General features: G+C 37.5%; 2 protein-coding genes and 2 long non-coding RNA genes across 7 annotated transcripts in view; 1 reads left to right on the top strand and 3 right to left on the bottom strand.

Moving 5' to 3' along the window:
* Positions 1–14277, bottom strand: part of LOC149382979 (uncharacterized) — a 32973-nt gene that overhangs the window by 11594 nt on the left and 7102 nt on the right. The gene's annotated exons all lie outside the window — the stretch shown is intronic.
* Positions 1–14277, bottom strand: part of LOC149382980 (uncharacterized) — a 48421-nt gene that overhangs the window by 29376 nt on the left and 4768 nt on the right. The gene's annotated exons all lie outside the window — the stretch shown is intronic.
* Positions 5995–8412, top strand: LOC149382982 (uncharacterized). The gene is made up of 3 exons (XM_089628803.1): positions 5995–7256; positions 7391–7654; positions 7743–8412. The coding sequence occupies exons 1-3, from the start codon at positions 5995–5997 to the stop codon at positions 8410–8412; spliced, it is 2196 nt and encodes a 731-aa protein (XP_089484929.1).
* Positions 9647–13967, bottom strand: LOC149382981 (uncharacterized). Of its 2 annotated transcripts, none has more exons than XM_089628356.1 (5): positions 13448–13967; positions 11137–12039; positions 10642–11029; positions 9953–10504; positions 9647–9873 (listed from the first exon to the last, which is right to left on the bottom strand). In XM_089628356.1, the coding sequence occupies exons 1-5, from the start codon at positions 13796–13798 to the stop codon at positions 9785–9787; spliced, it is 2283 nt and encodes a 760-aa protein (XP_089484482.1). In that variant the 5' UTR covers positions 13799–13967; the 3' UTR covers positions 9647–9784. The 2 variants fall into 2 exon arrangements, with proteins under 2 accessions (XP_089484482.1, XP_089484483.1); XM_089628357.1 differs by lacking the exon at positions 13448–13967 and having other exon boundaries at positions 11137–11843; positions 11959–12043.

Below are 14277 nucleotides of genomic sequence, written 5' to 3'. Positions count from 1 at the left end.
AGGGTCAATCGATACCCTTCGCAAGGCGAAAAAGTTGTTATTCACCGCAAATGTGGTAAATGTGGTGGTATGGGCCATAACAGGAAGACATGCACTTGGAGAGAGTGAAAACATTTATCTTTTATTTTGCTTGTTTTGAATTTATGACGTTTGTATTTTTATGTTGACAACTTTTGTACGTGTTTTGTTGAATATTTGTAGTTTAAGGTGAAGTTCATGTTTATGTATATGTTTATGTTTATATTTATATTTACTATTTATTATTTAATTTCATAGCGAACATTAAAATAACATTTTAAAATATTTAATGACATAAAAATATCCAAATATTTAATGTCAATACACATCAAAAAATTTAACATCAATACATATCATCGCGCTTCTAATTGGAAAAATAAGTCGGTCGACCATTTCTTACATGGCAGAGAATCGAAGAACGGCAAGTCTTCAACCATGTACAGGTACTTGTCGTTGATTGTTCTGTTGTGTTCTATTCCGAGGAGATATCCCAAGACAAACACACATAATCCAGGCTTGTACGCATCGTTCGGATCTTGACATGTCTTGAACGCGTTAACCAAGACGTTGAACCTGGCGTTTGACACGCCGTTCAAGTAATCCGTGATGAGCCTATCGCTCCTCCGCTCGTTCTGCTCCTCCGTCGACGGACCATCTTCCATGCTCAATCTGGTTATCAACGCGTATTCGAGTCTTCCGAATCTCACGCGTTTATTTCATATTCCGAAATGAATCTCCCCCTTTTTGTTGGGTCGATCTTACGGAGAAGAAGAGAGTGAAGAAGTACCGTAGAAAAATTTAGCGTACTCCCCTCGAAGAATTGGGCGAACGGAGTCTCCGCGACCCTTTGAAGTAGACCGAGAACGGTGAATTTTTCTTTCACCGTCTTCAAATATCCCGAACCACCGTATGTGATTCGACCCGCAAACTCGTGGTCGCATAGAAACGTCAATTTGTCCTAAAACACGATTAATTAGAAAAAACAACTAATTATTAGTATGTTTTTCATAATAAAAAAAAAAAAACAACCACTCATTAATTAGAAAAAAACAATTAATTATGTTGTTCATAATTAAAAAAAATAACTAATCATTCATTAGAAAAACAACTAATTATTTTTTTTTAAAGAAACTCTGGTCTTTTATTAAGAAAATCGGCTTAGCCGAAAGAAGAACAATACAGACCCGACAAACTCCATAAGAAAAGACTGACCCCTACGCAGAGGGTTAAAGAACACAAGCCCAGTCCCTAGCAAGATCGGAGAGGGAAAAATCCTTAAAATCTTTACATTTCGAAAAAAGCCATAAGGCTATACAATGATTAATATTATCGATCAGTCCCTCCGTGCTCCTTGCTTCCTCATTGAAAATCCGCTTGATCCTCTCAGTCCATAAGCACCACAAAGACGATAGGACTCCGACCTTAGCAGCTGCAACCCATTTAGAGTTAAACCCTTGTGTCTCATGAATGCAAAACAGCCCTACAAAAATTTGGACTTTGTTCGGGACCGAAGACTTCCATACCGTGTCGAAGAAAGGGACAGAATCTGGAGCCATCTCGGTGGAGAGATCTGTCACCAACGACTTCACTGAGAAGCCTTCCTCGTCGCCTAGCCACACCCGGCGGTCTTCAATACCTTCCCATAGCCTGAAAGACTCCAAACTCTCCATCATTTCAGCGCCAGTTGATCCTCTCAGTCCATAAGCACCACAAAGACGATAGGACTCCGACCTTAGCAGCTGCAACCCATTTAGAGTTAAACCCTTGTGTCTCATGAATGCAAAACAGCCCTTCAATGGTATCGGGTACAGAGGACAAGCCCAACTTGTGAAAAATCCACTTCCAAGTCGCCTCCGCCACAGAACACTCGAGGAAGAGATGTTGAGCGTCCTCGCACGCTTTAACGCAGAGGGGACATACGATAGGCATCAAAGAGATGTGAGGGTTGAGTTTTTGAATACGATCTGCCGAATTAACTCTCTTGAGCGCCAATTGCCATACAAAAATTTGGACTTTGTTCGGGACCGAAGACTTCCATACCGTGTCGAAGAAAGGGACAGAATCTGGAGCCATCTCGGTGGAGAGATCTGTCACCAACGACTTCACTGAGAAGCCTTCCTCGTCGCCTAGCCACACCCGGCGGTCTTCAATACCTTCCCATAGCCTGAAAGACTCCAAACTCTCCATCATTTCAGCTGCCTCGAAGGATTCCCTGCTCGTTAAATTTCTTGGAAAACTGAAGTCCCAACTAACAGACTCTGGGATCTCTGAGGAGAGCGACGCGAAACTTTGAATGGGCGCTTTATTATGAACCGGCGGTTTATTAGTATGTTGTTTATAATAAACAAAAAAAAACTAATCATTAATTAGAAAAAACAACTAATTATGTTGTTCATAATTAAAAAAAACAACTAATCAGTCATTAGAAAAAACAACTAATTATGTTGTTCATAATTAAAAAAACCAACTAATTATTAGTATGTTGTTCATAATAAAAAAACCAACTAATCATTAATTAGAAAAAACAACTAATTATGTTGTTCATAATAAATTAAAAAAAAAACGACTAATCATTCATTAAAAAACAACTAATTATGTTGTTCATAATAAAAACAACAACAACTAATCATTAATTAGAAAAAACAACTAATTATTAGTATATTTTGTTCATAAATAAAAAAAACTCTTTTATTTATCTTAAATTATTAAAAAAAAATTCCAACACGTCGGAAGTCGTCGGATTCTCAAACCATTGGAACTCGTCGGAATCCATCGGATCCCGTCGGAACATGTCGGAAATTTCCGATGAAGACCATCGGAATCCATCGGATTCGGTCAGATTCGATTGGATCCGACCGAATCCGATGGATTCCGATGGTCTTCATCGGAATTCCTAGATTTAAAAAAAAATTCACCTCCAAATCTCATTCAAATCAACCTAAAATAACTAATAAGCACTCAAATCGTGTATCCTATCAATCCTACACTAATCAAACCATGAAAAAACCATAAAAAAAACTAACCTTTTTGTCATTTTGAGGTATGGAAGTTTGAGAGGTTGAAACCTTGGTGGAGGTCGGATTTATGGTGGTTGCGATCGGATTTCGTGTGGTGGGCTTCGGAGCTCGTCGGATTTGGTGTGCTTGGGCGTCGGAATGGGGGCTCACGTCGGATTTGGTGTTCTTTGGTGTGGAGAGCAAGTGAAACAAAGTGAGAGAGTGAGAATGAAAGAGATGGAAAGAGATGGAGAGGGTTTATTTTGAATTGAGGGTATTTTCGTCCAAAATTGGTACAAAAATCCAATTTTTGATATTTTTTAAGTAGCGGGTCTAATTGAGATATTTTCATAACTTTCGGGTCTAGAAAATAAAATTTCTCTTTTGGAAAGGTGAATCGTGGTTTTAATTATTCAATGAATTTGTTGCTATAAAAATGGAATGAATTCATCAATATTTGAAACATAAATTCAAGATTTTATATATATTTAAAAAACGAAAATAATAAAGGTCAAAATAGGAATAAAAAATAAATTTATATGACATGTCATCAATTACGGCTATTTTGCTAAAGATTTCGAAACGTTGGCTAATTTACAATCCCAACGTTTTAAGTTGGCTGTAATTTTTCTTTTTTAAAATTGTGTTTCCGATTTTGTCATTTGTATGACATGTCATTTGTTTCTTTATTAACAAATCGGGAAAAATGTCGTTTGTTTCTGATTTTGCATTTTTAATTAAAATGTGTCGTTTGTTATCAAAGTTTATGTCGTTTTTTAAATAGAAAGATAAGAGATGTCGTTTCTTTGCTATTTTGTCGTTTGTAATTAAACTGTGTCGTTTGTAATCGAGATTAATGTCGTTTTTTAAATAGAAAAAGAGATTTGTAAGTAATTAGCCCACTTTAAACATGTAATGTTGAATCTAGCCTATGTTTAGCAATTTTTAGAGATATAGCCAAATGGCTTATGTGTCAATAATTAAGGTCTGATTTGCCTTTATTTATTAACAAATTCGTCACTAATTTCTCTCTCCTATTTTTTTTCAAATAATTTTTTTGCATAAAAACTTCAAAAATTTGTATCTTTCTCATACAAACTCGAAATTGAGTGATTTCAGATCCTATAAATTCATGGCGTCGAGATCTTCAAAAATAGACTCATTCTGTTTGATGAAAAGTTATGTTTAATGCATCATATTTACGTTTCTATTTATTTTTTTGATAATTTCAAAAAAATTCAGTTATTTCCATATTTAAGGTAGTAACGTGATTTTTCTACATCTATGGTATTAAACATGAGTTTTCATCAAACAAAATGGATCTATTTTTGAAGATCTCGGCGTCACGAATCCGTAGGATTTGGAATCACTCAATTTCGAGTTCATATAAGATAGATATGATTTTTTGAAGTTTTTATGCAAAAAAAAAGTGGAGGAAAAAATTAGAAGAGAAAAAATGACGAATTTGTTAATAAATAAGGGCAAATCAGACTTTAATTATTGCCACATAAACCTGTTGGCTATTTCCCTAAAAGTTGTGAAACATAGGCTAAAAACAAATTTCATAGTTTCATTTTGGCTATTTTACTACACTGCTCATAGAAAAATAAGATACGTCGTTTGGTTCTGATCTTGTCGTTTTTATTAAACTGTGTCGTTTTTAATAGAAAAATAAGAGATGTCGTTTTTACTTAATATTAATGTCATTTTTTATAGAAAAATAATGACTTGCCATTAAGACTGTGGTGGACCCTTATTCAGATTTCAGAGAATGTAATTCTTCCGCCGGAGCTTCCACGGGATATTTCCATGGACGAAATCGAGGTCTCGGACAAATGGTTGAGATTAGCACATTAGCACTTTTTATTTTTATTTGGTCTTGGTGTTGAATATCGTATTTGATAATGTCACATTGCAATAATGGGTATGGTTTTTTATTTTATTTTATTTTTCGGGTGAGCTCAAGGAAGAGGTATATGTGGAATAACCCTGAAGTCGTAAACTTTTAGCAGAAGGCCCAAGAGGAGGGCTTTTGCAGCGTAGTTTTTGGAGGATAAAATAAACTTGACAAAGGTTGCTTTGTTTTTTGTAATATATTTCTCTTTCTAATGGGAAACTTGATAAAGCAAGCTTGATAAAGCATGTGATTTGAAAACCAAACCATGTTTTGGTTCCCTTAGGAAAACCAAGCATATCACCATGTAAAAAGTCCAAATTACCCTTAAATGAATTTTTTTTTCAAAATCAATCCTTCACTCACTCCAGTTGTCTTTTTCAATTCAGAAACCAAAACAAAAGAAAAAAAAACGTGCAGCCCACAGCCAAGCACGTTTCCCTTTCAAAAAAAAAAAGAAAAAAAGAAACCATCCTCAGAGCCACTCAGAGCCCTAGCCCGCAGCCGTCGTCGCCACTCAGCCGTCGTCGCCAGTCCAGCAATCTCGCGAACAACATAGCCCTCCAGCCGAGTCGCGAACCAGCCAAGCCACAGCCAAGCACGCCCATCTCCACGGTCGTCGCAAACCCCAACGCACGGCAAACCCGAAGATATATGGGTAAGTTTCGATCCCTAATTCGATGATATTTTGTAAGAGATTTGTTTGATTTCCTGAAAAAAAGAGTTTGAGTTCGTCATGTTGGATCCAGAAAAAAGTCCGAAATTGTTGTCTGTAATTTCGACGTTTATAGTTGTTATTTTGATTTCATTTCGAAGATTTCGATTCCCAGAAAAGATATCGTTTAAACTCAAATTTTTAACTTCTTAACAGGTTCAAACGTTAATATATGTTGTTTATTTGATGGTACTTGGGTGAACAAAGGTACAAAATGGGAATATACTAATGAATCGCGATTCGAACTCCGTGCACTCGCGAAAGACATATCTCGTGCGGAGCTATTAATCGCTATGTACGAAGCTTTTTGTGTCGACAAGTCGTTATACGATTTGAAACTTGAAGCTGCGTATGTTTGGGCTGGAAGACCAATGCCTCCTCTCATTTTGGCATCGGACGCTAGTGTGACGGCATTTATGTTAGAGAATTCTGGTCAATCCAAGCTGAGGATTTCCTTATGCGTAACCCCCGTGAAAAGAAACATTGTTGATGCAGCTCTTGATACAACTCCAAGCAGGGCAGTTTCACCAACCCCAAATTCTCAGGTAGCATGCTTAGGTATTAGCGTCGAGGTGAATGATTTTCAGGCGCCATGCGATGAAGAGGGTGATGAGGAAGGTAAGGATGGTGATGATGAGGAAGATGAAGATGGCGATGATGAGGAAGATTTTGATGCAAGCGGATTCTATTGTGAGGATAATCCGGTTATGAATGATAATGATATTCCCATGTCAGAGCCAGTATCGGCGACGCCTCATAAGAAGTCAAAATTATGGGATGCACATGTTTCAATTCCCGATTCGGAGGAAAATGTAAGTACGCCTTCATCCACTGCCAGTTCTTCGGACATATGTGTTGGGCAAATTTTTGATAATAAGTTTGATTTGAAAACTAAAGTTGCCATGCTTGCAATGAGAAAGAGCTTTCAGTATAGGGTCTTCGAAACAAGCAGGAGTCGATGGGTAGTCAAGTGCAAAGCTGGTGATTGTACTTGGAAATTGAGAGGGAATAAACTACCAAACAGTGATATGTTCGAAGTGAGTGTGTATATTTCTACACATACTTGTTCGATTGATGCCCCTGCTAGTGGCCAACTTCAAGCTGCACCATGGATTGTAGGACATGTTATCAAGCATAAGTATAGTCTTCAATCGACATCATATACACCAAGGAACATCATAGAAGATGTACGAAAGGAGTATGGGATAAATTTGAGTTACGAGAAGGCTTGGAGATGCAAGGAGACGGCAATTGGGTACATAAGGGGTACACTTGACGAGTCATACAAGCGGTTACCTGCTTACTTCTACGCATTAGAACAAAAAAATCCAGGTTCGGTTACTGACCTTGTTCTTGACTCCGGCAGTCGATTTCGGTACTGTTTTTGGGCCCTTGGAGCTTGTATACGGGGATTTGCATCATGTCGACCTGTGATATGTATCGATGGTAGTTTCTTGAAGACAAAGTACGGAGGGCAGATATTATCGGCGATTGCATTAGATGCAAATGACCAATTGTTTCCACTTGCATTTGCTGTTGTAGACACCGAAAATAATCACTCTTGGACCTACTTCCTTCGGAAACTGAGAGAGACCATCGGTTCCCCGCCAGATCTTTGTTTCATATCAGACAGGTACTTAATTTCGAAGATTTTAGTTTTGTTTCGACAATTTTGGAATGTTATTTCAGAGATTTTAGGTTTTCTGAGAAGTACATTTCGAATATTTTAGTTGATCTAATATTTATGTTTCAAACGCTTTGTTTTAGGCACGCGAGTATCCTTCATGCTATACCGGTTGTGTATCCAGAGTGTTATCACGGGATCTGCTACCAGCATCTAAGTATGAATGTTGCTCATGTGTTCAAAACCGATGTTTGTGGCCCAGAGATGTATGGCGCATGTTATGCTTGGAGAAAATCTGTTTTCCATGCTCAATTCGAGAAGCTAAGGCGTAAAGATCCAAACCTTGCTAAATATCTGGAAGACATTGGAATTGAAAGGTTTGCTCGGTCGTACTTTCCTGGAAAAAGGTAAGTTCACAAGCAGGTAGTACTTTATTTCGAAGATTTTGGTTTGTTTCTTAGATTTACAATGCGACTTCGAATATTTTAACAACAGGTACAATTTATTGACGAGTAACTACGCGGAAAGCTTCAACAAGAGGATAAAGGACGCTAGAACATTCCCAATTTGTAGCATGGTGGAATGCATTCGATTTACTCTTCAAGAATGGTTCTTCAAGCGAAGAGAAAAATCTGGAAATGCGAAGACCAAACTGAGTCCAAAATTTGATGAGGACTTACGACTTCAAGTTCAAAAGGGTCGCCATTTGCAATATTCGGGGGTTACGCAACATGAGTTCTTAGTACTTGATGGAGACGAGGATGGCACGGTAAACATGTTGACAAAAGAATGCACATGCGGGTTGTTTCAACTTCTTGGTCTCCCTTGCATGCATGCGACGTGTGTCGCAACAAAGCGTAACATCGATGTGTATTCATTGTGTCACCCTTTCTATCGAGTAGAAAGTTGGAGAGCAGCCTACATGGATGCTGTGTACCCTTGTGGTCCTGAAAACGAGTGGAATGCTCCAGAAGAGCTGTTGAATATGGAGGTCAAGGTACCTGTTGCGAAAAACCCCGCCGGTCGGCCGAAGAAGAAGAGCAAAGGAGGACGGCGCAAGATCAAACGTTTGCCGTCTCAAGGTGAAGTCATTGTTGTTCAGCGCAAATGTAGTATTTGTGGAGGTAGAGGACATAATAGGAAGTCGTGTACTTTTCGTCAGTAGTATTGGATTTCAGACATTTAAGTTATTTTATGTGTTTGATTTCAGGGTTTTCAGCTAATTTTCAGACATTTCAGTTAGTTTATGTGATTAATTTCAGACATTTCATTTATTTTATGTGTTTGATTTCGGAGTTTTCAGTTAGTTTATTTGCTTGATTTCAGACATTTCAGTTATTTTATGTGTTTGATTTCAGAGTTTTCAGATAATTTTTATAATGGATTTCAGACATTTCAGTTATTTTATGTGTTTGATTTCGGAGTTTTCAGTTAATTTTTATAATGGATTTCAGACATTTCAGTTATTTTATGTGTTTGATTTCGGAGTTTTCAGTTATTTTATGTGCTTGATTTCAGACATTTCAGTTATTTTATGTGTTTGATTTCGGAGTTTTCAGTTAGTTTATTTGCTTGATTTCAGACATTTCAGTTACTTTATGTGTTTGATTTCGGAGTTTTCAGTTATTTTATGTTTTTGATTTCAGACATTTCAGTTATTTTATGTGTTTGATTTCAGAGTTTTCAGATAATTTTTATAATGGATTTCAGACATTTCAGTTATTTTATGTGTTTGATTTCGGAGTTTTCAGTTATTTTATGTGCTTGATTTCAGACATTTCAGTTATTTTATGTGTTTGATTTCGGAGTTTTCAGTTAGTTTATTTGCTTGATTTCAGACATTTCAGTTATTTTATGTGTTTGATTTCGGAGTTTTCAGTTATTTTATGTGCTTGATTTCAGACATTTCAGTAATTTTATGTGTTTGATTTCGGAGTTTTCAGTTAGTTTATTTGCTTGATTTCAGACATTTCAGTTATTTTATGTGTTTGATTTCGGAGTTTTCAGTTATTTTATGTGCTTGATTTCAGACATTTCAGTTATTTTATGTGTTTGATTTCAGAGTTTTCAGATAATTTTTATAATGGATTTCAGATATTTCAGTTATTTTGTATGTTTGATTTCAGAGTTTTCAGATAATTTTTATAATGGATTTCAGATATTTCAGTAATTTTTTGTGTTTGATTTCAGAGTTTTCAGTTAGTGTATGTGCTTGATTTCAGACATTTCAGTTATTTTATGTGTTTGATTTCGGAGTTTTCAGTTAGTGTATGTGCTTGATTTCAGACATTTCAGTAATTTTTTGTCAATGATTTCAGACATTTCAGTAATTTTTTGTCAAGGATTTCAGACATTTCGGGTTCATGTATACATTACAAACCAAAATATCATCCAAAAAACTAGTCTCCAAAACTACCAAAGTTATTATCAACAAACATTACAAACCCAATTTTCATCCAAAAAAACTAGTCTCCAAAACTACCAAAGTTATTATCAACAAACATTACAAACCCAATTTTCATCCAAAGTAATGTTCATCACCCCTTTTTCAGGCTTTTCAGTTTGGCTGTGTTCAACGGAGTGTAATCATCATACTTTATGGGCCGCTTGCTCTTTCTCTTCGAAACTACACAATCCAACATAAAAGAATTAAAAAGAACATAAACCATGAAATATAGGCAACAGTTTGAAAATTGAGAACTTACCATAGACACGGACAGATTCTTTCGCCGGAGGGTTGACGAAGTCGTCGTCGTCGTCATCGGGGGCTGCCACAGAGGTTTCCGTCGTGGGGGCTGCCACAGTTCTTGCCGTCTCTTTCGTCGGAGGGTTGACGAAGTCGTCGTCGTCATCGAGGGCTGCCACGGTGGTTGCCGTCACGGGGGCGTTCACGGTGGTTGCCGTCTCGGTGGCTGCCACGGGGGCTTCCGCCTCGGGGGCTGCCGTCTCGCTTGCCGTCTCGGGGGCTGCCGTCTCGCTTGCCGTCTCGGGAGCTGCCACGGTGCTTGTCGTCTCCGGGGCTGCCACGTTGCTTGTCGTCTCGGGGGCTGCCATCCCTTCGTCATCATCGTCTTCATCTTCGTCGTTGTCATCATCTCCATCGTTGACATCCGGAGGGTCCAAAGTTTCATCATCTTCATCGTTGTCATCATCTTCTTCTTCTTCCTCCTCACCATCATCATCCGGAGGGTCCAAAGTTTCATCATGAATATTAACAGCTTCGTCAGGGTCAAAAAATAAACCTTCATCATTCTCCACTGCCAAAAATTATGTCACAAAACACCAAAAATTAATAACTAATATTCGAAACCGTATATAAAAAAAGCCATAAAACTCCGAAATCATTAACAATATAAAACTAAAAACTTCGAAATTCACAGTTGAGAGAGATTACCATGTGGCGATGGTGACCTCCGCCGTGGAAACTTCTCCGATGGATACCTCTCTTCTTGTGTAGCGCTTCCCGGGACGACACTTACCAAATAATCGAGTTTCTCAGTCGTGTCTTTTTGCCACCTCATGATTTGCTTCCTCATGCGCTTCTGCTCCCTACACATTTTCTTAACATTCTGCTCCACATCACTCAAACGTCGTTCAAGTATTGAAAAATTCTCATCTCCACGTGGTGGGCCAACGTCCTCTTCATTCACGTACGCCGACTTCTTGTGCGCTACAACAGAATTGTAACCCGGATATTCTGGTATAGTAGATGGGTGTCTCTCGAGTATGGAGAGATACTTCTTCTCACCATCGGTAGGCTCAAGCGTCGGTGTTGCCTCCACCTATAAAACAAAACTTCGAAATTAATCATACATAATAGTTGGAAAACGTCGAAATGAAGCTGAAAATGTACATAAAATCTCCGAAGAAAAAAAGTTAGAAAACATACGCTTTGTCGGATTAACTTTTTTGTGAACCCCTTCTGTCTTGCTTGTTTCATGCTCACCCATTTGAGCATTCTCGGAATGCTATTCTCGCTCAATTTCTTGCCATACTCTACACCGACAAACTCTATGGCCTCGTACGCCCAAAATTGAACCGCAGGGAGAAACCCTTGGACCGCATACTTTGCGTCTTGAACCTTCTTCTGCTTCTTACCTCGATTCTCGTATAAGGTACGCAGGTGTTTCGGGTCCGTCGCTAGCAACCCCTCGAGAGTGGCAGCCCAACTAACGTGGCCCCACGGAAACGCCATAAAGTATGGGAGCTCATCGACCATACTTAACAACTCCTCCCAAATACCTTGCCAACTATCCTTTCCTCGTATGATGCCTTCCACAATCAAACACAGTCCGAGCTTGTACAAGTCTTCTTTGTTCGTGCACGTGTTAAAAGCTGCCTCTAAATCAGCAACAGACGGTGCCTTGTGAAGTTTTTTGTCGTTGTCATCAACGTGTTCGGGGTCAGGAAAATACGTCTTCAACAGACGGTTGCTTGAAAGGTGCTTCTTGAATTCTTCCGTTGATGGAAGCGTACTAAACTTTAGTCCGGTCATCAAACCAAACTCGTTTCTTCCGAAACGGATAGGATTCTTACCGATACCAAAGTAAATTGCATCCTGACATCTTTGCTGGATGCGTCGTTGGAGAAGTTGGTCTATAATCACACCATTAAAGTTGAAACCCGTAACGGAAGGGGAATCGATCCAACTAAATTGTGTGTCCTTCAACCTAGCATGTAATCCGAATACCATAAATCGTGTGCTTATTACCTTCAAGAACCCGCTGCCTCTGAAACTTATTTGACCACTGTAATCCTTACAGATGGGAACTAACAATTCATACTTCGGTGCCTACAAAAAAATGAGAAAAGTTCGAAATAAAGAATCAATCACAGAAAACTTACTGAAAACTCTGAAATCCTGTACATAAACTAACTGAAAACTCTGAAATACATAAAAAAAGATAACTGCAAACTCTGAAGTCTTTTACATAAACTAACTGAAAACTTTGAAAATCATTATATAAACTAGCTGAAAACTCTGAAATCCATTACAAAAAATAACTGAAAACTCTGAAATCCATAAAAAAAAATTAACTGAAAACTCTGAAATCATTTACAAAAGATAACTGAAAACTCTGAAATTTATTACATAACCTAACTGAAAACTCTGAAATTCATTACATAAACATAACTGAAAACTCTGAAATCCTTTACATAACCTAACTGAAAACTCTGAAATCCATTCCATAAAATAACAGAAAACTCTGAACTCATTTACAAAAGATAACTGAAAACTCTGAAATCATTTACATAACCTAACTGAAAACTCTGAAATTCATTACATAAACTAAATGAAAACTCTGAAATCATTTACAAAAAATAACTGAAAACTCTGAAATCCTTCACATAACCTAACTGAAAACTCTGAAATCCATTCCATAAAATAACAGAAAACTCTGAAATCATTTACAAAAAATAACTGAAAACTCTGAAATCCTTCACATAACCTAACTGAAAACTCTGAAATCCATTCCATAAAATAACAGAAAACTCTGAAATCATTTACAAAAAATACCTGAAAACTCTGAAATCCTTTACATAACCTAACTGAAAACTCTGAAATCCATTCCATAAAATAACAGAAAACTCTGAAATCATTTACAAAAAATACCTGAAAACTCTGAAATCCTTTACATAACCTAACTGAAAACTCTGAAATCCATTCCATAAAATAACTGAAAACTCTGAAATCATTTACAAAAACTAACTACAAACTATGAAATCATTCACATAACCTAACTGAAAACTCTGAAATCCATTCCATAAAATAACTGAAAACTCTGAAAATCCATTACAAAAAATAACTGAAACGTCTGAAATCAAACACATAAACTAAATGAAAACTTTGAAATCGTTTACAAAAAATAAATCCATTACATAAACAAAGCAAACTTAAATCTTCGAAATCCCTTCAAACCGCTATGAACTTCATAGCCAAAAAATCCAAAATCTCTAATCAAAACTACATCCCATCCCAAAATTTCACACCGAAAATACCAAAGATTTCATATCAAAACAATCTTAATCACCAAAAATTCATCGAAAACTTCAAACCCTCATACCCAAAATCTTCGAAACATATTCTAAACAACCCTAACAAGTCATAATCGAAGATTCTCAAATAATGTCATCTAAATAATTATGAAACCATTCCAATTTAACAAACCCTAAAACAATGGGACCCAAAACAAACTCACCATTTTCGTTTGGTTCACGACTCGGCTGGACTGGCGAGGAGGGCTCGGCTGGTTCGCGAGGAGGGCTAGGGTGGTTCGCGACTCGGCTGGACTGGCGACCACGGAGCGAAATGGCGAGTAAGGCTGGACTGGCGAGGAGGGCTCTGATGGTTCGCGACTCGGCTGGACTGGCGACGAAGGACTGAAATGAATAGTAGGGCTGGACTGGTTTACGACGATGGGCGTGGGTGCATGAGGATGACCGACGGAGAGAAGAGAAGAGAACGAGGGATTTGGGGCGGGACGGGATGAGCGGGGTTTTTTTTTTTGGGTTTTGAATTGAAATGGTTCGGGAATGGGAAAGGCACGCATGAAATGGGAAGGAATGGGAGTGCAGAGAAAATAAAGGATTGATTTTGAAAAGAATTTTAATTTAAGGGTAATTTGGACATTTTACATGGACAAATGCTTGGTTTCTCTAAAGGACCCAAAATATGGTTTGGTTTTCAAAACACATGCTACACTAAGCTTGGTTTATCAAGTTTCCCTTTCTAATCAGGTACAGCTAATCATGTCAAATGAAATATTTTACTCAATGTCAGCAAAGACTTCATATTTTTTTATTCAGAAGTTCGTTTCTTTTAGAGATGTTCAATCAATATCCAGATGCCGCAAATTGATTAGTCTTTCCATGTTCTTTGGTAATGTCGTTAGATTAAGGCACATTGACAACAATAATGTCTGAGATTATAGAATCAGGTAATTCTATAATCTCAGAGTAGGATAAGTCCAAGTACCTCAGGTGTATAAAATAATTGATTGAATCAGAGATTGACTTGATTTTTGAATCA

Source organism: Urtica dioica, chromosome 10 (assembly GCF_054948205.1).
Source record: "Urtica dioica subsp. dioica isolate 48M chromosome 10, U.dioica_male_clone48M_v1_H2, whole genome shotgun sequence".
Classification (NCBI taxonomy): Eukaryota; Viridiplantae; Streptophyta; class Magnoliopsida; order Rosales; family Urticaceae; genus Urtica; species Urtica dioica.
Note: the sequence above shows the minus strand (reverse complement) of the source record. Positions and strands in the feature narration are given on the sequence as shown.

Excerpts from the sequence above, each read along its gene's own strand:
- LOC149382982 (XM_089628803.1), top strand. The coding sequence starts at position 5,995 with ATGCCTCCTCTCATTTTGGCATCGGACGCTAGTGTGACGGCATTTATG. Across the intron at positions 7,257-7,390 it reads CTTTGTTTCATATCAGACAG|GCACGCGAGTATCCTTCATG; the intron begins GTACTTAATTTC and ends GCTTTGTTTTAG. Across the intron at positions 7,655-7,742 it reads TCGTACTTTCCTGGAAAAAG|GTACAATTTATTGACGAGTA; the intron begins GTAAGTTCACAA and ends TTTTAACAACAG.
- LOC149382981 (XM_089628356.1), bottom strand. The coding sequence starts at position 13,798 with ATGCGTGCCTTTCCCATTCCCGAACCATTTCAATTCAAAACCCAAAAA. Across the intron at positions 11,030-11,136 it reads AAAAGTTAATCCGACAAAGC|GTGGAGGCAACACCGACGCT; the intron begins GTATGTTTTCTA and ends TTTGTTTTATAG. Across the intron at positions 9,874-9,952 it reads AGAATCTGTCCGTGTCTATG|TTTCGAAGAGAAAGAGCAAG; the intron begins GTAAGTTCTCAA and ends TGGATTGTGTAG.